Source organism: Dendrobates tinctorius, unplaced genomic scaffold, assembly GCF_039654945.1.
Source record: "Dendrobates tinctorius isolate UK_male_01 unplaced genomic scaffold, ASM3965494v1 ptg000249l, whole genome shotgun sequence".
Lineage (NCBI taxonomy): Eukaryota > Metazoa > Chordata > Amphibia > Anura > Dendrobatidae > Dendrobates > Dendrobates tinctorius.
Genome location: NW_027361916.1, coordinates 3,083,140 through 3,107,314, shown reverse-complemented (window position 1 = coordinate 3,107,314; position 24,175 = coordinate 3,083,140). Strand labels below are relative to the sequence as shown.

At 45.6% G+C, this 24,175-nt stretch overlaps 1 protein-coding gene across 1 annotated transcript; it reads left to right on the top strand.

Moving 5' to 3' along the window:
• Positions 1-1,309: 1,309 nt before the first annotated feature.
• Positions 1,310-22,608, top strand: LOC141063327 (oocyte zinc finger protein XlCOF8.4-like). The gene is made up of 6 exons (XM_073557376.1): positions 1,310-1,484; positions 1,614-1,793; positions 1,876-1,999; positions 2,083-2,180; positions 2,379-2,469; positions 20,494-22,608. Exons 1-6 carry the CDS (start codon positions 1,407-1,409, stop codon positions 21,426-21,428), a joined length of 1,506 nt encoding a protein of 501 aa, XP_073413477.1. The 5' UTR covers positions 1,310-1,406; the 3' UTR covers positions 21,429-22,608.
• Positions 22,609-24,175: the final 1,567 nt, after the last annotated feature.

Here is a 24,175-nt window from a genome sequence, read left to right as displayed (position 1 = left end):
TACACCTCGTACACACAGGGCTCCGCTCCGTACACCTCGTACACACACGGCTCCGCTCCGTACACCTCGTACACACACGGCTCCGCTCTGTACACCTCGTACACACACGGCTCCGCTCCGTACACCTCATACACACACGGCTCCGCTCCGTACACCTCATACACACACGGCTCCGCTCCGTACACCTCATACACACACGACTCTGCTCCGTACACCTCGTACACACGCGGCTCCGCTCCGTACACCTCGTACACACAGGGCTCCGCTCCGTACACCTCGTACACACGCGGCTCCGCTCCGTACACCTCGTACACACACGGCTCCGCTCCGTACACCTCGTACACACACAGCTCTGCTACATCCACCCTGTAAACCCCTCCTGACCCCACACATAAACTTCCCCTCATCCAGCACCATGACAACCAGCACAGCAGAGTCCTGCACACACTGAGGCCCCTGATCATGTGACCCCTGACTCCTCCCCTCCTGTGACCTCATCACAGGTCCTGTGCACAGAGCAGCTGTAGAAATCTCCGGCCTCGGGGGTCTCACCAGACTTCGCTCTTTTCTTGCAGGGGCCGCAGTGGATTTCATCCTGGATCCATAGAGCTGAATAGAGGAGCGATGTTCCTTCACTCTGATGGGAATTGATGGTGACGTTTGTCCAACGTCCACGTTACCGGGTAAATCCCCCCAGGACTGCAGCCGGTAAAGACCCCGATATCCACAGGTGTCCCCTCTAATTGGGGGAAAGGGATAGAGAAGCCTCTTATCCCGAGGGGAAACCCTGTACATGGAGACATCGGCCTCAGATCTCTCCTGTCCTGTTCTTCCAGAAAAGCCTCAAACTTCTGTGTGTGACTCAGAGCTGAGATCTAACGGGAGAGAAGATTCCAGTGCGGGGAAGACGGGAAACCTTCATATAGACGGCCGGTGGGGATGGAGGCAGTGACCGACTCTGGCCACATCTGTCTCTAGAGCCGCAGTAGGAGATGAAGATGTCGTCCTCATCATGAAGGAGTTATTTCTCATGTCGCATGTAATGAATATCTCCTGCAGTATTGCTAATGCCGATTCCAGTGTCGGTAATGAGAGGAGAATTAGCGTTATGGAAGATGAGTCTATGAGGAGCGTGTTCAGCTGCCGACTCCGAGGAGGAAACTGCTTGTTGTCTGTGGCCTAAATATATAGGTTTTATTAGTAGATGTCAGGGAAGAAAACTAAACCCTGTAAGATAATAAATCTCCTCATATGTTTCCCTTATTATCTCCAGTAATTGTATTATTACACAGGATTCTTATGATGTTACATCCGATCATCTTCTTCTCATTCAGGTCTCTACAATATCGGATCCTCTCAGTGAAGATCTTCTACAGAAGAGAATTTTCCTGATTTCCCCATCAAGGATGGATATGGACAGAGACAAGATGGCGGAGAGGATGTTACACCTCACCCTAGAGATCCTCTTCCGTCTCACTGGAGAGGTGAGAGATTCTGATGACGTCACATTACATCATTCTTATCTATGGGAATAACAGATGGACAGAACTGGAGAGGTGAGGACTCTGGGAATGTCTGGAGTGAGATTTATTAATGTGTCTCTCCATTACCAGGATTACACAGTGGTGAAGAAGACCTCTAGTGATCGCTGTAAAGACCCTGTGTCTGAGGGATGGGGAAGACCCCTGAGCCCAATCACGGAGCCTCCACCTCACCCCCTGATCCATGAGGACATCAATGACCAGAAGATCCTAGAACTCATCTACAAGATGATTGAGCTGCTGACTGGAGAGGTGACACTGCTGGGAATGCTGGGACATTATACAGTAACACTATGAAGGGATCGGGGGATGACGGTATCATTGTATGTGTCAGGTTCCTATAAGGTGTCAGGATGTCGCTGTCTATTTCTCCATGGAGGAGAGGGAGTATTTAGAAGGACACAGAGATCTGTACAAGAACATCATAATGGAGGTTCCCCAGCCCCTCACATCTCCAGGTAATAGACAGGACTAAATACACACGGCCTATAATTATCTGTATGTAGAGAATGAATTCAGTCCCTGTATGTGTTTCCTCCAGATCTATCCAGTAACAGGACAACACCAGAGAGATGTCCCCGTCCTCTTCTTCCACAGGACTGTAACCAAGAAGATCCCAGTGCTCCTCAGAATCATCAGGTAGATGGAGAGAAGGTGTCAGGAGATCTCCCCTATGATGTGTAGACGGCTGTGAAGGTCTTGTGCTCAGTCTTGTTTTATCCACCAGTATTACATGTTTTATACTTGTGTAATGAGAACGGTGGAGATGGCAGGATTAGAGCTGATCATAGATGGGACTTCTCCATCTGTCTGTGACTTTTACAATATTTGTTTCAGGGTGAAGATCTGACCCATATTAATACTACAGAGACATATGTGAGGGGTGATGAGTGGTGTAAAGAGGAGATTCCCACATATGACTACCCAGGTGAGTAGTAACCACTGAATGCAGAGAAGTCACAGATTCCTCTCAGTCACCGGCTGTGGCTGCTTTATCGGTGGTGTAGTCCGGCCGTATTACCATGATCACCATTTTGCCTCTAGACCACAACATTCTCCTCCACCCAAAACTGTTCACATGACTTTGGGCAGTGAAAGCCCTTTTCTATAGAACTTACAACCAATTACATTGTTTTTGATCCTAAGGAATTCAGATTACTGCACAATCTCTCCTGAAATGGGGAGCAATATTATTTTCTCTAATCTTCTGCTCAGGATCCATAGTAGCTCCAATGGTCCACCATAAATGAGGGCAACTCTGGTTTACTGTTTAATCTGTATTTGTAGTTTTCAGTTAATGAGATTCTCGTGCTCTGGGGCGGGGCTGTGGGTGGGGCTGTGGGCGGGGCTTTATGTGGTGCTCTGATTACATACTCATCTGTATTGGCTTATGACAGGTCGCTGATCCCTCACTGACCTGCCCCCATTATTACATAATGCATATAATAGCATTGATATTATTGGTGATAATACCTATAATATTGTGGCTATTGTGAGGCTTAGAAAAAAATTACATCCAGCACAATGTCACCGGCGATGGCGTCGCCTGCACAGTAGCCTCTATATCAACTATATCAATTTTTTTTCATTAGGAAGTTATAAGGGTTAAAAGTTTACCAGCGATTTCTCATTTTTACATCAAAATTTACAAAACCATTTTTTTAGGGAGCACCTAATATTTGAAGTGAGTTTGAGGGGTCAATATGACTGAAAATACCCAAAAGTGACACCATTGTAAAAACTGCACCCCTCAAGGAGCTCAAAACCACATTCAAGAAGTTTATTAACCCTTCAGGGGCTTCACAGGAATGAATGGAATGTGGAAGGAAAAAATAAATATTTACTTTTCTTTCACAAAATTTTCCTTTATACCTAATTTTTTTTACTTTCACAAGGGTAGCAGGAGAAAATGGACTATACATTTTGTTTTGCAATTTCTCCTGAGCGTTCCGATACCCCATATGTGGGGGAAATCTACTGTTTGGGCGCACGGCAGGGCTCGGAAGGGAAGGCGCAGCATTTGACTTTTTGAATGTAAAATATGTTGGAATAATTAGCGGTTGCCATGTCGCGTTTGGAGAGCCCCTGATGTGCCTAAACAGTGAAAACCCCCAACAAGTGTCACCATTTTGGAAACTAGATCCCTTAGGGAACTTATCCAGATGTGTATTGAGCACCTTGAACCCACAGGTGCTTCACAGAAGTTTATAACGTAGAGCCGTGGAAATAAAAAAATAACATTTTTCTCAAATCTTTTTAGCTCCATATTTTGCATTTTCATAAGGGGACCAGGAGAAATTGATCCATAACAGTTTGTTGTGCAATTTCTCCTGAGCACGCCGATACCCCACATGTGGGAGAATACTACTGTTTGGACGCATGGCAGAGCTTGGAAGGGAAGGCGCGCCATATTGGAGAGCAGATTTTGCTGGAATTGTTTGCGGGTGACATGTCACATTGTCAGAGCCCCTGAGGTGCCAGAACAGCATAAGCCCCAAAAGTGACTGCATTTTACCAAATACTTCCCTGAATGAATTCTTCTAGTGGTGCAGTGAGCATACTGACACCACAGCTGTTCCATAGAAAATTATACCATTGGGCAGTGAAGAAAAAATAATTACTGTATTTTTCAGACTATAAGACGCACCCGAAATTTTTAAAAGGAAAATAGGGGAAAAATTATACCAAATGGGGGTCCGACTTACAGTCCGAATTCATCTTATCGGGGGGGATCACCACAGGTGCAAGAGTGGTCACAGACATTGTTTGGTGGTCCAGGCTGGTGCGGTGGCCTCGGGAAAATCCCATCCCAAGCTGGTGTGGCAGTGGTGCTCTGTGCTGGGGCGGCAGCACTCTACCTGGGGCAGCGGCAGCGCTCTGTGCTGAGGTGGCGGCAACACTCCGTGCTGGGGCGGCGGCAGCGCTCTGTGCTTGGGGCGGCGGCAGCACTCTGCTGCGTGGGGGTGTCCACCGCCATTTTGTCAAAGCCAGAGGCCCCTGCAACTCTACTGCTGCGATGCGGTGGCCTCCTGGAAAACGGCAGCTGGGAGCGGCGCATGCTCAGATTGAGATAGCAGCAACGAGATCTCGGGACGAAATCTGAATCTGAGCATGCGCCGCCCACAGCGGCCATTTTTCCAGAGACCACCGAATCACAGTAATGGAACTGCGGGGGTCTCCGGGTTTTGACAAAATGCCGGCGGAGCCCTCCACGCAGCACAGAGCGCCACCACCACAGCATTTGTAAGTATATTCTGACTATAAGACTCACCCCTATTTCCCACAAATATTTTTTGGGAAAAAGTGGGTCTTATAGTGAGAAAAATATGGTACATTTTTACCACTAAGATGTTGTATAAGCCCCAGATTTTACATTGGAAAATAGGTAGATAGATAAATGGTCCATACACCCATAGATGAATTCCCAGAGGGGTGTCATTTCCCAAATGGGGTCACTTCAGGGGGGATTCTGCTGTTGTGGCACTTTGTAGAGACGCTAAGTGCCAGAGCAATACAATCCCCCCTGTAGTGACCCCATTTTGGAAATGACACCCCTCTGGGAATTCATCTATGGATATAGTGACCATTTTCACTACATGGATGATTTCCAGAAACTCGTAGTAGAAGTTTCAGAGCAAAAATTGCAAAAGTATCATTGTAGTGCCCAATATATTGTGCCCAGCTTGTGTCTCTGGAGACCTCCCCCCACCTACCCCCGGAAATTGTTACGTCAGCTCTACTCAATTGTGTCTGTCACTAAATAATCCAAATGCTTGAATGTCAAAACAGTTCAAAAACGTGGTTGTGTGTGGAAGATTGTAAAGCCGTCATGGAGGCATAAGGCTGGCAATGATGGGCATTGTGGGTAATAATAGCGGGGATCATGCCTCATTCCTCTCCTGGAACATACACGACATCTTCTCTGGGGGTTCTTTCTTGTTTCAGTTACTGGGATGAGTGCAATAAAATGTCGCTCAGTGAGTCTTCTCACATCTTCACATTCTAAAGGATTGGTGGGGACAAAATTTTCAAAAACAAGATATTCAGTGACCTTTTCCTGATAATCAAGTAAAGTATCTGCATTTCCGGCTTTTTTGTATAACACAAAAGAATTCTATGTGGCCACCTGAAACAAATACATGACTAACTTTTTATGCCAGATATATGATTTTCTTGATACCTGGTATGGCTGTAGCTCCTGATCTGCAAGGTCCACACCCCATATATTTGTTGTGGTCAATGACAGACACCGGTTTTGGAGTAGTGGATCCCTGTTGGTCTGCAGTGGCCCTTGTGGCATCTGTGGGGATCGAGCTCAGGGTAAAAATATCTTTTTTTTTCTTATACTTAAGGGCAAGCAGCTCTCCATTGTGTAAAGACCCTGACTGCCCCTTTGGGAACTTTTTGCTGACCAATGATTGTGGAAACCCCTGACGGTTTTTGCGAATGGTCCCACAAGCCCCTATGTTATGTTCAACCAGACTTTTAAATAGAGGTATGCTGGTGTAGTATTGAAAACAAATTCAAAACCTTCATAACTATAAAACGTGGTCAGGAACCAGTTCGAAAACAATCATAGTTCCCCCACCAAAAATAAGGACTAATAAAGTAATAGTGGAGTACTCCCAATTGCATACAAATAAAGAAAAAGATAGAGTAGCCATAAACCACAATAGAAATATAAGAAAACTGATAAATCTTTATTAACACATCTTAAAACAAAATCAGACATTTATAAACACATAATAGAGGTAGATATACAAGGAATAATCCCAGTGTAGCGCACGGTAGGCATCCCTATATATAAAGTGACAGCAGGCCAGAGCACCATATGTTACAAGTATGAAGCTTAGTCTAAGCACCTAAACGTATTGTGCAACTTATCCAGAGACAATGTCTCTATATACCTAAAAAAGGACCGGGTGCTGTATATAGCAAGATGCTAAAATTTATATAAACAATTGCTGGCTCAGAGGAATATATCGATCAATTCTGGGATCATACCAAATATCCATATTGCTCATGCCACTTACCCATAGGGGAATATGAATGCAGGGAGGATACCGCGCTCAACCCCGACGCGCGTTTCGCCTCGGCTTTCTCAAGGGGAAGTGCCTATCTATCCTCAAGCACCCATATATAAATGCAGCGTTCCAGGTGTAGCTAATCAATAACGGCGCATGCCCAGTGTAGCCGCATAGTAACCGCGCGATGGCCCGCCACCATCAGTGAGCAGCGCGTGTGCGCGGTGAGAAAAACACCGCTAGACGTCATCAACGCGCGCGCGGCCCACAATATGATGGCCGGAGCATCGCGACCAATGTCGGGCACACCGCGCATGCGCTCAGGATCAGCGCCATGTTCTCGGAGACACTGCAAGCGGCCATGATGGTGGGGTCTGAACAGGTCGTTAAGCTGCTCACAGGCAAAATACAAAAGGGAGGGAGAGGGACATCACAATAAGAAAAGAATCCATGATTGCTAGTAAAAGGAGTCCAAAGAGAATCCCCATTACGTAGTTGTAATAATATACAGCCAATCAAAGACATGAGCAGGGCATGTAATATAAAACCATACAGAAAGGAAGACAATAATGCAAATATGCAAAAAAGGCAATATTAAGTATAAATCATAAGGAAATCCCGCCATCATAAAATACCATCTACTGGAGGAAAAAACGTTCTAAAAAAGGAACAAGCTATGCCCCAGATCATACATATAAATGGCACTTATGGTACATACAATTAAATATTATATAAGAATACAATAGATCTCATACCCTCATCATGGGAGATTTCAACATCCCCATTGCTCTTCCCCTCTCCCCATCTGCTACTCACCTTTTATCTCTAACCTCCTCATTTGGCCTTTCGCAGCTTACTAATTCTCCAACGCATGAAGACGGAAACTCCCTCGACTTGGTCTTCTCTCGGCTTTGTGCAGTGGATGATTTTGCAAACTCCCCTCTCCCGCTCTCTGACCACAATCTTCTTTCATTCTCTATAAAGAACTGCCAGGCTGCTCAGGTCACCCCCACTGTCCAGACTTATAGAAACATACAGGCCATTAACACCCAGAAACTTCTGAAGAACTTGCAGTCTTCATTGGGCCCTATTTCCTTCCTCTCATGTCCTGATTCTGCATTGAAGCATTACAATGAAACACTTCAAAGTGCCCTGGATGAATTTGCACCCCCTATAAATAGAACACCACAACGCAGACGGCGACAACCCTGGCACACGGTGCAAACACGTTTCCTGCAGCGGTGCTCCAGGTGCGCCGAACATCTGTGGAGAAAATCCAATCTACACGAAGATTTCATCCATTTTAAGTTTATGCTTAGAACATACAACACTGCCCTTCACCTCTCCAAACAAACCTATTTCAACACCCTCATCATCTCACTGTCCAATAACCCGAAACGTCTCTTTGACACTTTTCATTCTCTACTCAATCCAAGAGTACAGGCCCCAACCACGGAGCTCCGAGCTGACGATCTGGCCAATTACTTCAAAGAAAAAATTGACCAGATCCGACAGGAAATTATCTCCAAATCCCCTCATACCATGCACTGTCCTCCCTCCCCCACTGCATCTAACTCACTCTCTGATTTTGAACCAGTCACAGAAGAAGAAGTAAGCAGGCTCCTTGCATCTTCTCGCCCAACTACTTGCACCAGTGACCCATTTCCATCACATCTCCTCCAGTCCCTTTCCCCTGCTGTCACCCCTCACCTAACTAAAATATTTAACCTCTCTCTCTCTTCTGGTATTTTTCCCTCCTCATTTAAGCATGCCATCATACATCCACTACTTAAAAAACCATCCCTCGACCAAAACTGTGCCGCTAACTATAGACCTGTCTCTAATCTTCCCTTCATCTCTAAACTCCTGGAACGCCTGGTCCACTCCCGTCTTATCCGCTATCTCTCAGAAAACTCTGTTCTCGACCCTCTCCAATCCGGTTTCCGCTCTTTACACTCCACTGAAACTGCCCTCACTAAAGTCTCTAATTATCTGCTAACAGCTAAATCAAATGGTCATTACTCCATGCTAATTCTCTTGGATCTCTCTGCAGCATTCGACACTGTGGATCATCAGCTCCTCCTCACTATGCTCCATTCCATTGGCCTCAAGGACACAGTTCTCTCCTGGTTCTCCTCCTATCTCTCTGACCGCTCCTTTACTGTTTCTTTTGCCGGTTCCTCCTCCTCTCACCTTCCCCTTACTGTTGGGGTTCCTCAAGGATCGGTTCTAGGCCCCCTCCTCTTCTCCTTGTACACTGCCCCTATTGGTCAAACAATCAGTAGATTTGGTTTCCAGTACCATCTCTATGCTGATGACACCCAATTATACGCTTCTTCTCCTGACATCACGCCAGCCTTTCTAGAAAACACTGGCGATTGTCTAAACGCTGTGTCTAATATCATGTCCTCACTATATCTGAAACTGAACCTGTCAAAGACTGAACTCCTTGTGTTTCCTCCCGCTACTAATGTACCTACACCTGACATTGCCATTTCCGTCTGTGGTTCCACTATTACTCCCCAGCAACAGGCTCGCTGTCTTGGGGTCATACTTGATTCTGAGCTTTCCTTTGCCCCCCACATTCGATCACTGGCTCGCTCTTGTCATCTGCACCTCAAAAACATTTCTAGAATTCGACCTTTTCTTACTTTTGACTCTGCAAAAACTCTTACTGTTTCTCTTATTCATTCTCGTCTCGACTATTGTAACTCTCTTCTTATCGGTCTCCCTCTTACCAAACTCTCCCCTCTCCAATCTGTCTTGAATGCTGCAGCCAGGATCATATTCCTCACCAATCGTTACACCGATGCCTCTACCTTGTGCCAGTCATTACACTGGCTACCCATCCACTCCAGAATTCAGTATAAACTTATTACCCTCACCCACAAAGCCCTCCATGGCTCAGCACCACCCTACATCTCCTCCCTTGTTTCAGTATACCACCCTACCCGCGCCCTCCGTTCTGCTGATGACCTGAGGTTAGTATCCTCAATAGTCAGAACCTCCCACTCCCGTCTCCAAGACTTTACACATGCCGCGCCAATTCTTTGGAATGCACTTCCCAGGTCAATACGATTAGTCCCCAATCCCCACAATTTTAAGCGTGTCCTGAAAACGCATTTATTCAGACTGGCCTATCGCCTCAACACATTAACCTAACCTATCCCTGTGTGGCAGAGCCAAAAGTTTTACCATAACCAGGTTCCCAGCATCATGTTCCCACATGCTTTATGCATCCATTAGCCCTCTGTGTCTGTACTGTTACACACTTAACATTATGGCTGGTCCATACAATCAGGGCAACTGTTACCACCCACCTTTCGTGTCTACCTCTTTCCTCATAGACTGTAAGCTTGCGAGCAGGGCCCTCACTCCTCTTGTTATTTGTTATAATCTACTGTATGATTATTGTTATGCTGTAATGTCTATTGTCTGTACAAATCCCCTCTGAAATGTAAAGTGCTGCGGAATATGTCGGCGCTATAAAAATAAAATTTATTATTATTATTATTATGACAGGTCGCTGATCCCTCACTGACCTGCCCCCCATTATTACATAATGCATATAATAGCATTGATATTATTGCTGATAATGCCTATAATATTGTGGCTATTGTGAGGCTTAGAAAAAAATTACATCCAGTAAAATGTCACCGGTGATGGCGGCGCCTGCGCAGTAGCCTCTATATCAACTATATCAAATTTTTTTTGTTAGGAAGTTATAAGGGTTAAAAGTTAAACAGCGATTTCTCACTTTTACAGCAAAATTTACAAAACCATTTTTTTTAGGGACGACCTCACATTTGAAGTGAGTTTGGGGGGTCAATATCACAGAAAATACCCAAAAGTGACACCATTCTAAAAACTGCACCCCTCAAGGTGCTCAAAACCACATTCAAGAAGTTTATTAACCCTTCAGGTGCTTCACAGGAATGAATGGAATGTGGAAGGAAAAAATAAACATTTACTTTTCTTTCACAAAAATTTTCCTTTACACCTAATTTTTTTTTTACTTTCACAAGAGTAACAGGAGAAAATGGACGATACATTTTGTTTTGCAAATTCTCATTTTTTTTTTAGTGTAAAATATGCTGGAATAATTAGCGGTTGCCATGTCGCATTTGCAGAGCCCCTGATGTGTCTAAACAGTGGAAACTCCCAACAAGTGACCCTATATTGGAAACTAGACCCCTTAGGGAACTTATCCAGATGTGTATTGAGCACCTTGAACCCACAGGTGCTTTACAGAAGTTCATAATGTAGAGCCGTGGAAATAAAAAGGCTAAACCACTGTTTGGGCGCATGGCAGAGCTTGAAAGGGAAGGAGCGCCATATTGGAGAGCAGATTTTGCTGGAATTATTTGTGGGTGACATGTCACATTGTCAGAGACAATGACGTGTCTAAACAGTGAAGTGACCCCATTTTGGAAACTAAACCCCCCAAGGAACTTATCTAGATGTGTGATGGGCACTTTGAACCCCCAAGTGCTTCACAGAAGTTAGTTACATACAGTTGTGAAAATAAAAAATCATATTTTTTCGACAAAAAATGAACTTTTCGATCTCAAATGTTTTTTCCAAAGGGTAACAGGAGAAATTGCACCCAAAAAGTTATTTTGCAATTTGTCCTGAGTATTCTGACACCTCATATGTGGGGGTAATCCACTGTTTTGGCGCATGGCAGAGCTCGGAAGGGAAGGAGCGCCATATTGGAGAGCAGATTTTGCTGGAATTGTTTGTGGGTGACATGTCACATTGTCAGAGCCCCTGAGGTGCCAGAACAGCATAAGCCCCAAAAGTGACTGCATTTTACCAAATACTTCCCTGAATGAATTCTTCTAGTGGTGCAGTGAGCATACTGACACCACAGCTGTTCCATAGAAAATTATACCATTGGGCAGTGAAGAAAAAATTACTGTAGTTTTCAGACCATAAGATGCACCCCAAATTTTCAAAACGAAAATAGGGGAAAAAATGTGCAAAATGGGGGTACGTCTTACAGTCTGAATTCAGCTTACCGGGGGGATCAGCACAGGTGCAAGAGTGATCACAGAGGTTGTTCGGTGGTCCATGCTGGTGCAGTGGCCTCCGGAAAATCCCATCCCAGGCTGTTGCGGCAGCGGTGCTCTGTGCTGGGGTGGCGGCAGCGCTCTATGCTGGTGCAGCAGCGCTCTACCTGGGATGGTGGCAGCGCTCTGTGCTGGGGCGGCGGCGCCATTTTGTCAAAGCCGGAGGCCTCTGCAGCTCCATTGCTGCGATGTGGTGGCTTCTGGAAAAATGGCAACTGGGGGCGGTGCATGCTCAGATTCAGATCTCGGCAACGAGATCTTGGGGCGAGATCTGAATCTGAGCATGAGCCGCCCACAGCGGCCATTTTTCTGGAGACCACCACATCGCAGCAATGGAGCTGCAGGGGCCTCTGGGCTTTGACAAAATGCTGGCGGAGCCCTCCACGCAGCACAGAGTGCCGCTGCATCATTTGTAAGTATATTCCTACTATAAGACACACCCCCATTTCCCAAAAAAAATATTTGGGAAAAAGTGCGTCTGATATTCCGAATAATATGGTACATTTATACGACTAAAATGTTTTTTAACCCCAGATATTACATTGGAAAATAGGTAGATAGGTAAATGGTCACTACACCCATAGATGAATTCCCAGAGGGGTGTCATTTCCAAAATGGGATCACTTCAGGGGGGATTCTGCTGTTATGGCACTTTGGAGAGCCGCTAAGTAACAGAACAACAGAATCCCCCCTGAAGTGACCCCATTTTGGAAATGACACTCCTCTGGGAATTCATCTGTGTATATTGTGACCATTTTCACTACATGGATGATTTCCAGAAACTCGTAGTAGAAGTTTTATAGCAAAAATTGCAGAAATGTCATTGTAGTGCCCAATATATTGTGCCCAGCTTGTGTCTCTGGAGACCTCCCCCCACCTACCCCCGGAAATTGTTAAGTCAGCTCTACTGAAATGTGTCTGTCACTAAATAATCCAAATGCTTGAATGTCAAAACAGTTCAAAAACGTGGTTCTGTGTGGAAGATAATAATAATAATAATAAATTTTGTTTTTATAGCGCCGACATATTCCACAGCACTTTACATTTCAGAGGGGATTTGTACAGACAATAGATATTACAGCATAACAATAATCACATACAGTAGATTATAACAAATACCAAGAGGAGTGAGGGCCCTGCTCGCAAGCTTACAGTCTATGAGTAAAGAGGGAGACACGAAAGGTGGGTGGTAACAGTTACCCTGATTGTATGGACCAGTCATAATGTTAAATGTGTAACAGTACAGACACAGAGGGCTAATGGAGGCATAAAGCATGTGGGAACATGATGCGGGGAACCTGGTTATGGTAAAACTTTTGGCTGTGCCACACAGGGATAGATTAGGTTAATGTGTTGAGGCGATAGGCCAGTCTGAATAAATGCGTTTTCAGGACACGCTTAAAATTGTGGGGATTGGGGACTAATCGTATTGACCTGGGAAGTGCATTCCAAAGAATTGGCGCGGCACGTGTAAAGTCTTGGAGACGGGAGTGGGAGGTTCTGATTATTGAGGATACTAACCTCAGGTCATCAGCAGAACGGAGGGCGCGGGTTGGGTGGTATACTGAAACAAGGGAGGAGATGTAGGGTGGTGCTGAGCCATGGAGGGCTTTGTGAGTGAGGGTAATAAGTTTATACTGAATTCTGGAGTGGATGGGTAGCCAGTGTAATGACTGGCACAAGGTAGAGGCATTGGTGTAACGATTGGTGAGGAATATGATCCTGGCTGCAGCATTCAAGACAGATTGGAGGGGGGAGAGTTTGGTAAGAGGGAGACCGATTAGAAGAGAGTTACAATAGTCGAGACGAGAATGAATAAGAAACAGTAAGAGTTTTTGCAGAGTCAAAGGTAAGAAAAGGTCGAATTCTAGAAATGTTTTTGAGGTGCAGATGACAAGAGCGAGCCAGTGATCGAATGTGGGGGGCAAAGGAAAGCTCGGAATCAAGTATGACCCCAAGACAGCGGGCCTGTTGCTGGGGAGTAATAGTGGAACCACACACAGAAATGGCAATGTCGGGTATAGGTACATTAGTAGAGGGAGGAAACACCAGGAGTTCAGTCTTTGACAGGTTCAGTTTCAGATATAGTGAGGACATGATATTAGACACAGCGTTTAGACAATCGCCGGTGTTTTCTAGAAAGGCTGGCGTGATGTCAGGAGAAGAAGCGTATAATTGGGTGTCATCAGCATAGAGATGGTACTGGAAATCAAATCTACTGATTGTTTGACCAATAGGGGCAGTGTACAAGGAGAAGAGGAGGGGACCTAGAACCGATCCTTGGGGGACCCCAACAGTAAGGGGAAGATGAGAGGAGGAGGAACTGGCAAAAGATACAGTAAAGGAGCGGTCGGAGAGATAGGAGGAGAACCAGGAGAGAACGGTATCCTTGAGGCCAATGGAACGGAGCATAGTGAGGAGGAGCTGATGATCCACAGTGTCGAATGCTGCAGAGAGATACAAGAGAATTAGCATGGAGTAGTGACCATTTGATTTAGCTGTTAGCAGATCATTAGAGACTTTAGTGAGGGCAGTTTCAGTGGAGTGTAAAGAGCGGAAACCGGATTGGAGAGGGTCGAGAAGAGAGTTTTCTGAGAGATAGCGGATAAGACGGGAGTGGACCAGGCGTTCCAGGAGTTTAGAGATGAAGGGAAGATTAGAGACAGGTCTATAGTTAGCGGCACAGTTTTGGTCGAGGGATGGTTTTTTAAGTAGTGGATGTATGATGGCATGCTTAAATGAGAAGGGAAAAATACCAGAAGAGAGAGAGAGGTTAAATATTTTAGTTAGGTGAGGGGTGACAGCAGGGGAAAGGGACTGAAGGAGCTGTGACGGAAATGGGTCACTGGTGCAAGTAGTTGGGCGAGAAGATGCAAGGAGCCTGCTTACTTCTTCTGTGACTGGTTCAAAATCATAGAGTGAGTTCGATGCAGTGGGGGAGGGAGGACAGTGCATGGTATGAGGTGATTGGGAGATAATTTCCTGTCGGATCTGGTCAATTTTTTCTTTGAAGTAATTGGCCAGATCGTCAGCTCGGAGCTCCGTGGTTGGGGCCTGTACTCTTGGATTGAGTAGAGAATGAAAAGTGTCAAAGAGACGTTTCGGGTTATTGGACAGTGAGGTGATGAGGGTGTTGAAATAGGTTTGTTTGGAGAGGTGAAGGGCAGTGTTGTATGTTCTAAGCATAAACTTAAAATGGATGAAATCTTCGTGTAGATTGGATTTTCTCCACAGACGTTCGGCGCACCTGGAGCACCGCTGCAGGAAACGTGTTTGCACCGTGTGCCAGGGTTGTCGCCGTCTGCGTTGTGGTGTTCTATTTATAGGGGGTGCAAATTCATCCAGGGCACTTTGAAGTGTTTCATTGTAATGCTTCAATGCAGAATCAGGTGGGGGGAGGGAGGAGATAGGGGCCAATGAAGACTGCAAGTTCTTCATAAGTTTCTGGGTGTTAATGGCCTGTATGTTTCTATAAGTATGGATAGTGGGGGTGACCTGAGCAGCATGGCAGTTCTTGATAGAGAATGAAAGAAGATTGTGGTCAGAGAGCGGGAGAGGGGAGTTTGCAAAATCATCCACTGCACAAAGCCGAGAGAAGACCAAGTCGAGGGAGTTTCCGTCTTCATGCGTTGGAGAATTAGTAAGCTGCGAAAGGCCAAATGAGGAGGTTAGAGATAAAAGGTGAGTAGCAGATGGTGAGAGGGGAAGAGCAATGGGGATGTTGAAATCACCCATGATGAGGGTAGGGATGTCACAGGAGAGAAAATGTGGAAGCCAAGTGGCAAAATGATCCAGGAACTGATGGGAGGGGCCGGGAGGACGATACACCACCGCCACTCGCATGGAGAAGGGGGTGTAGAGTCTGACGGCATGGACCTCAAAAGAAGGGAAGACAAGTGAGGGTACTTGAGGGATAAACTGTAAGGTATATTTTGGTGATAGGAGCAGACCAACGCCTCCACCAGCTCTATTGTCTGATCTTGGGGTATGAGAGAAGTGAAGCCCCCCGTATGAAAGAGCAGCAGCAGCGGTAGTGTCTGACCGCTGGATCCAGGTTTCAGTAAGAGCCAGGAGGTTAAGAGAATTAGAAAGGAAGAAGTCATGAATGAAGGAGAGTTTGTTACACACTGAGCGAGAATTCCAAAGTGCACAATTAAGAGAGACAGATGGCAAGCAGGGAATAATAATAAGATTAGAGGGGTTTCTGAGTGTAGCAGTCGGGAGGTTTGACTTTCTATAACATGGGGGACCAGGGTTGGGAGCAATGTCTCCTGCGACTAGGAGAAGGAGGATAGAAAGAGTGAGCAGATGGTTAAGTGATTTGTGAGAGCGTCTCTGATGTTGAATGGTGGGACTGACTGGATCTGTGCAGTTTAACAACGTGAAAAGAGCATGAGTGCTATACATAGGAGAGGAAAGAAGCGAGGGGCCAATGTGGATGGAGTGTAGAGAGTTAATGCCAGGGCGGTGGATGTATGTGAATGCAGCGGCCAGGATTAAAATTACACAAATGCATATGGTATATATTTGTTGTACTCCTAATGTACAGGGAGTAGATGTATATAAATGTCTTACCTATCTCCTGCCCTGTCTAACTGCCATGTTATAACTGCCAGTACTTTGATAAACTGTACTTGGATAAAGTGTGCATAAATGCTATCCCCAAGCTATGTCTGAATATATAGGAGGATAAGACTTAGAACTTTTTTTTTTTTTTTTGGGCTCTCTCTCTTCTCGTTAATCAATCACACTAAATTGAGACACCAGGACCCAATAAAATGTTGTGGTCAAATAAACACATGTCCAGCACTACATGGATCATAAAGTACTTTGAAAAGTTTCTTGACCTCACAACATAAGGGGACAAGCAGAGTAAGTTGAAAAAAACTATATACCATATAGAAGCTTGCAGAGTTGAAAACACAGAGATAGCATTCAGGATTAACTGCTTGCTGACATTGAATGGAGACACAGGAGTGGATTCAGAGCAGAGATTGGAAAAGCTGGTTACCATATAGAAGCTTGCAGAGTTGAAAACACAGAGATAGCATTCAGGATTAACTGCTTGCTGACATTGAATGGAGACACAGGAGTGGATTCAGAGCAGAGATTGGAAAAGCTGGTTACCTGTATGAAGAGAATAGAGATGCGTAAGATTGTAAAGCCGTCATGGAGGCATAAGGCTGGCAATGATGGGCATTGTGGGTAATAATAGCGGGGATCATGCCTCATTCCTCTCCTGGAACATACACGACATCTTCTCTGGGGGTTCTTTCTTGTTTCAGTTACTGGGGTGAGTGCAATAAAATGTCGCTCAGTGAGTCTTCTGACATCTTCAGATTCTAAAGGATTGGTGGGGACAAAATTTTCAAAAACAAGATTTTCAGTGACCTTTTCCTGATAATCAAGGAAAGTGTCTGCATTTCCGGCTTTTTTGTATAACACAAAAGAATTATATGTGGCCACCTGAAACAAATACATGACTAACTTTTTATACCAGATCTATGATTTTCTTGATACCTGGTATGGCTGTAGAACCTGATCTGCAAGGTCCACACCCCCATATATTTGTTGTAGTCAATGACAGACCCAGGTTTTGGAGTAGTGGATCCCTGTTGGTCTGCAGTGGCCCTTGTGGCATCTGTGTGGATCGAGCTCAGGATAAAAATATCTTTTTTATCCTTATACTTAAGGGCAAGCAGCTTTCCATTGTGTAAAGCCCCTGACTGCCCCTTTTGGAAATTTTCTTTGACCAATGACTGTGGAAACCCCTGACGGTTTTAGTGAATGGTCCCACAAGCCCCTATGTTATGTTCAACTAGATTTTTAAATAGAGGTATGTTGGTGTAGTAGTTGTCAACATACAGATTGTAGCCTTTATGTAAAAAAAAAAAGGCTCAAAACCATTTTTCCAGATGTCCCCAGATAAGTAGGGCATCCTGGTGGGTTTAGTTGGCTGTCTTTCCCCTCATAAATGCGAAAAGCTGATGTGTATCCGGTTGAACTCTCGCACATTTTATAGAGCTTTATTCCGAACCTTGCCCTCTTAGAAGGAATAAATTGCTTGAGGTGCAGTCTTCCTTTGAATTTTACAAGGGACTCATCAATGGAAATAACATAGGGGTGGCTTGAACAGGGCAGTTGGACCAATGGGACTGAATGCTCATTTTTTTTAACAAGCCCCATAGCGAATGTAAGTCCTAAAAATGTTTTCATTTCTAGGATATTGGTTGGTCCCATAAATGACCTAGCATAATAGGATGGTGGATTCTGGCTGATGAATTGGGACACACATAAATTTGTCGGATAATATGCTCTAGCAAGCTATCTGTCAGAAACAAATTAATAAATATAATTAGTCCAAAATTTTCCACCTCCACATTTATACCAGGAATGGCATTAAAATTAGGGATGAATGGAGTAGCCGAATCCGAAGCCTCCCATCTGAGAAATGCTACATCAAGAGGCAAAGCCCCTTGGACATTGGTGTGTGCCAATTCACGAGCACTAGGGACAGCGCTAGTACTGGGCATTGTTCTCTGAGTTGGAGACATTTCTCCAGAAGCGCTATTTGTCCTTCTTGTTGTACTGGTCCTTGTGTGTGTCAGGAACACCGCACTGCACTTGCTCACTGAACCAGTGCACGTGTCCTGAGTAAGACAAACTGTGCTCAGCGATACCTGTGGAGCGGGCAGCAGCAGAGAAGGTGCGTGCTTCAGACCAGCAGGACCTAAAGCATGTGACTGCTGGGGGCGTGGCCTAAACCTCAGAGAGCTAGGAGCTGCAGGAAAACTCCTAGCAGGGTAACTACGGGACAAAGTTACCAAGGGGCATAGACAGGCTGGGGTCAAAGCACGAGATAGCACTACAAAACCAGAGGATAGGCAGAACGGTGAGTCAGGATGTATCCAATGAGTCATACACAGAGATAGCTGCAAAGTACAAGAGAGGCGAGCAAAGAATAGTCAGGTCACAGGCAAGGAGTCATACACAGAGAGGGTAGCGCAGTACAGAATCAACAGGCAAATGCACAACGGGGGACAGAACCGGGTCAGAACCATATAAGCAAGCTAGAAGACAACGAACAGGCACACAGGGGTCAACACACTCGGCCAAAGGCAAAAGTATAACTGATTGGAGTTTCTCAGGGCTATAAGAAGCTCTCCCTGAACCAAAGAGAGTCCACAATAATTAACCCCAGGCGTGCAGGTCAAAGCTTGCACTGGGCTCAAGACATTAACCCCTAACTGTGCAGGTCAAAACTTGCACTGGGATCATGACAGTGTGTGAGGATGGACCGGAATCACTGCTCATTTCTGAGCTATCACTTCGCTGCTACTAAAGCCCTCGAAATCCACATCGCCATCTGACACTGCACTTTCTTCACTGTCAGAACATAAAAGTGCATAAGCCTCCTCTGCACTATAATACTGATGGGCCATTTTATTCGTTTTATTTTTTTTTTCTGTAAATAGAAATCTCTGACATGACCAAATTATTGGGGAGACAATTGAGAAAAGCCTAATTCTTTACCCTACCCCTTACTTTAGAATAAACCCTAACCCTAACTTTAGCCTAACAGTAACCCTAACCCTAATACTAACCCTAACCTGCCTTATCTGTTTTTTTTACTTTCTAGCACAATCGCTGACTGACACAGCTGTTCCCAGCAGCACTTGTAACACTGTTTCTCCTCTAATCTCTCACTGACAGGAGATCTGAGGAGAAACAGTGTTTTTATGAGGCAGATCGTCCGGGAAAGTTCGCTGCTACAACAAACTTTCCTAGTGATTTGTCTCATTGGCTGGTGTGATGCTGACGTCATGAGGACCTGAACCAATCAGGTCTCAGTGAGGTCAAGGGTCACAGGATGCATTGTGCGGTGGAATCTCCTTGTTATAGGATACATGGGGGCCCGATGAGCATAAAACCGCCCACCATAGACAAATGTCGGTACTGCACAAAGCCCTGCTAGCGCCAGCTTTTATCTACCTTTGACAGTCTGGAAGCGCATAAGTTAAGGGTACCATCATTTCTGTCCAGGCCTATTTCATGAGGTTTAATTTTCAAAAAATACTATGGAATCATGGTTGAAAAGCAATGTCTGACTTTCATTTGTTCATTTTCATAGAGTTTTGATTTATTATTACTTTTGTCAGATTCAAGTTATTTCTGTGACCATTGTGGGTTTATCTGTCATTAAATGAGGGGCACCAACAATTTTGACCATGTGTGTAGGAGGAGTGAATATTTTGACTCCACAGCCACTTTCCAGAAATTAACACGCAGTGGATGTTGGAGACTGAAAATTACACATTTGCTATTTTCTTACCCAGCACATAGTGCCCAGATTGTGCTCCAGGAGACACCGCAAATTAAGTGGATTCTTCTCACTATAATATTGCTAAATACAGGGATCCTAAATGTTGTTTGCGCACACTGCAAGACTCCGAAGTGAGAGCGGATTTTGCTGGATTGGTTTATAGAAACCTTGTTGGTTTTCAATTGAGCCACTAATAGTGCGGGAACCTCTGTTTTCCATTGACAGATAATGGACCTGAGTGGGGACTTGTTTTTTGAGAGATGAGAATTGGTATTATTTTCGCCTACATAACATTGATTGGTTTCTTTATATGCAATATTTGGGAGGCAGAATGAACAAACAGTTGAACACCGCACACTACTGGTTCATCCAACAAGGTTTTCTATTAGACTGTGAACTGTCATTGTCTTGGCAAATAATTAATTTTTTTTTTTTACATAGCTTGCCATTTTTATGGACAGTTTAAGTAGAAATGTTCAAAAATATAAAACTCAATGATATTTTATAAAAATAATTGTTTTTTATCTTAGCAGATGACTGTACCAGGAGATCAGAGGGACAGCTGACATCTTCAGTTTTTAAATCTGATGATCTTGAGATCCTACAAGTTACAACTGAAGTGATTGCTATTACTCCAGATATACCATCATCCATTCACAGCAAAGATCTGTCATCTGATCCTATGAAACAGGTCCCATCTTCTAATTCATTATTGACTACTAAGGAAAATCAAAGTCACAAAAGAGGCATTAAAAAACAAACTGCTCCTAAAGCAAAGAAGCCATTTTCATGTTCGGAATGTGGGAAATGTTTTAACAAGAAATCACATCTTGTTAATCACCATAGAACTCACACAGGGGAGAAGCCTTTTGCCTGTTCAGAATGTGGGACATGTTTTACCCATAAAGGGAATCTTGTTACACACCAGAGAACTCACACAGGGGTGAAGCCTTTTTCCTGTTCAGAATGTGGAAAATATTTTGCAAATAAATCACATTTTGTTAGACACCAGAGAACTCACACAGGGGAGAAGCCTTTTTCTTGTTCAGAATGTGGGAAATGCTTTAGCCATAATTCACATTTGGTTAATCACCAGAGAACTCACACAGGGGAGAAGCCTTTTTCATGTTCAGAATGTGGGAAATGTTTTAGCCATAAATCACATTTGGTTAATCACCATAGAACTCACACAGGGGAGAAGCCTTTTTCATGTTCAGCATGTGGGAAATGTTTTAAATGGAAAATAGATCTTTGTAGCCATCAAAGAACCCACACAGGGGAGCTTTTTAACTGTTCAGAATGTGGGAAATATTTTAACCATAAAGGGAATTTTGTTAGTCACCAGAGAACACACACAGGGGAGAAGCCATTTTCCTGTTCACAATGTGGGGAATGTTTTAACCTGAAAGCGCTTCTTGTTAGACATCAGAGCAGTCACACAGGGAAGAAGCCTTTTTCATTTTCTTAATGTGGGAAATATTTTACTTGGAAATCAACTGTTAATAAATATCAGAGACGTCACATAAGGGAGAAGTCTTTTTTATGTTCATAATGTTGGAATAATTTTAGCCAAAACTGAATTTTCTTAAATGGGTTGTCTGTTGTCATTCCTCATGTTTGCTGACAAAATGATAAAACTAAACTTTATTAATTCCAGATATAAAACTATACCCATAATTCACCCCCTGAAGGTTAGTCAGTAGGTGACTAATAGAAAAAAAATGTACACCACATCTCAGTATATAGAGTGAGGTGACGTTTACACACTCACTCTCCAAGCCTCTCATTTCTATGGGTTTCATCGTCCTCACCGAAGGCGACTCATCAGGAGACTAGTTAATATTGTCCTATATTCAAGCGAAACTAGACAAAAAAAAAACTAAAATCATGTATCATGTTATCCGAAAGAGAAAACTATCCACATATTGGCAGACCCATCCAGTCCAGAATTCAGTATAAACTTATTACCCTCACCCACAAAGCCCTCCATGGCTCAGCACCACCCTACATCTCCTCCCTTGCTTCAGTATACCACCCATCCCGCGCCCTCCGTTCTGCTGATGACCTGAGGTTAGCATCCTCAATAATCAGAACCTCCCACTCCCGTCTCCAAGTCTATACACGTGCTGCGCCAATTCTTTGGAATGCACTTCCCAGGTCAATACGATTAGTCCCCAATCCCTACAATTTTAAGTGTGCTGTGAAAAAGCATTTATTCAGACTGGACTACCGCCTCAATGCATTAACCTAATCTATCCCTGTGTGGCCCAGTCAAAAGTTTTTACCATGGCCAGGTTCCTCGCATCATGTTCCCACATGCTTTATGCATCCATTAGCCCTCTGTGTCTGTACTGTTACACACTTAACATTATGGCTGGTCCAAACAATCAGGGCAACTGTTACCACCCACCTTTCGTATCTCCCTCTTTCCTCATAGACTGTAAGATTGCGAGCAGGACCCTCACTCCTCTTGGTATGTTATGATCTATGTGATTATTGTTATGCTGTAATGTCTATTGTCTATACAAGTCCCCTCTGAAATGTAAAGTGCTGCAGAATATGTTGGCGCTATAGAAATAAAATTTATTATTATATTATTATCACCTGTAAAAAAAATTAAAATAATAAAGTAACCTACTGTATACTGACCTTTCTGCTGTAATCCCTCAGGGTCCAATTTTGTGGGTGGGGCCCCTCAGGGTCCGATTTTGTGGCCGGGGACCGTCAGGGTCCGATTTTGTGGGTGGGGCCCTCAGGGTCCGATTTGGTGGGTGGGGCCCCTCAGGGTCCAATTTGGTGGGCGGGGCCCCTCAGGGTCCAATTTGGTGGGCAGGGCCCCTTAGGGTCCGATTTTGTGGCCGGGGCCCCTCAGGGTCCGATTTTGTGTCAGGGGCCCCTCAGGGTCCGATTTTGTGGTTGGGGCCCCTCAGGGTCCGATTTTGTGGCCGCGGCCCCTCAGGGTCTGATTTTGTGGCCGCGGCCCCTCAGGGTCTGATTTTGTGGCAGGGGCCCCTTTGGGTCCGATTTTGTGGGTGGGGCCCCTCTGGGTCCAATTTGGTGGGCGGGACCACTCTGGGTCCAATTTGGTGGGCGGGGCCTCTCAGGGTCCGATTTTGTGGTTGGGTCCCCACAGGGTCCGATTTTGTGGTTGGGGCCTCTCAGAGTCCGATTTTGTGGCCGGGGCCTATCAGGGTCCAATTTTGTGACTGGGGCCCATCATCCGATTTTGTGGCCGCGGCCCCTCAGGGTCTGATTTTGTGGCAGGGGCCCCTCTGGGTCTGATTTTGTGGGCGGAGCCCCTCTGGGTCCAATTTGGTGGGCGGGACCACTCTGGGTCCAATTTGGTGGGCGGGACCACTCTGGGTCCAATTTAGTGGGCGGGGCCTCTCAGGGTCCGATTTGGTGGGCGGGGCCCCACAGGGTCCGATTTGGTTGGCGGGGCCCCTCAGGGTCCGATTTGGTGGGCAGGGCCTCTCTGGGTCTTATTTGGTGGGTGGGGCCACTCTGGGTAAGATTTGGAGGCTGGGGTTGCTCAGCCTCCAATTTGGAGACCGGGGTCGTTGAGCTTCCTTTTTGGAGGCCGAGGTCAAAGAGCCTCCGATTTGGAGGCCGGGGTCGATGAGCTTCCGATTTGGAGGCCGGGGTCGATGAGCCTCCGATTTGGAGGCCAGGGTGGCTCAGCCTCCGATTTGGAGGCCGGGGTGGCTCAGCCTCCGATTTGGAGGCCGGGGTGGCTCAGCCTCCGATTTGGTGGCCGGGGTGGCTCAGCCTCCGATTTGGAGGCCAGGGTGGCTCAGCCTCCGATTTGGAGGCCGGGGTGGCTCAGCCTCCGATTTGGAGGCCGGGGTGGCTCAGCCTCCGATTTGGAGGCCGGGGTGGCTCAGCCTCCGATTTGGAGGCCGGGGTGGCTCAGCCTCCGATTTGGAGGCCGGGGTGGCTCAGCCTCCGATTTGGAGGCCGGGGTGGCTCAGCCTCCGATTTGGAAGCCGGGGTGGCTCAGCCTCCGATTTGGAGGCCGGGGTGGCTCAGCGTCCGATTTGGAGGCCGGGGTGGCTCAGCCTCCGATTTGGAGGCCGGGGTGGCTCAGCCTCCGATTTGGAGGCCGGGGTGGCTCAGCCTCCGATTTGGAAGCCGGGGTGGCTCAGCCTCCGATTTGGAGGCCGGGGTGGCTCAGCCTCCGATTTGGAGGCCGGGGTGGCTCAGCCTCCGATTTGG

Coding starts and splice junctions, on each gene's coding strand:
- LOC141063327 (XM_073557376.1), top strand. CDS start 1,407: ATGGATATGGACAGAGACAAGATGGCGGAGAGGATGTTACACCTCACC. Junction 1,485..1,613: donor TCTTCCGTCTCACTGGAGAG/GTGAGAGATTCT, acceptor CTCCATTACCAG/GATTACACAGTGGTGAAGAA. Junction 2,000..2,082: donor CCAGCCCCTCACATCTCCAG/GTAATAGACAGG, acceptor TGTTTCCTCCAG/ATCTATCCAGTAACAGGACA.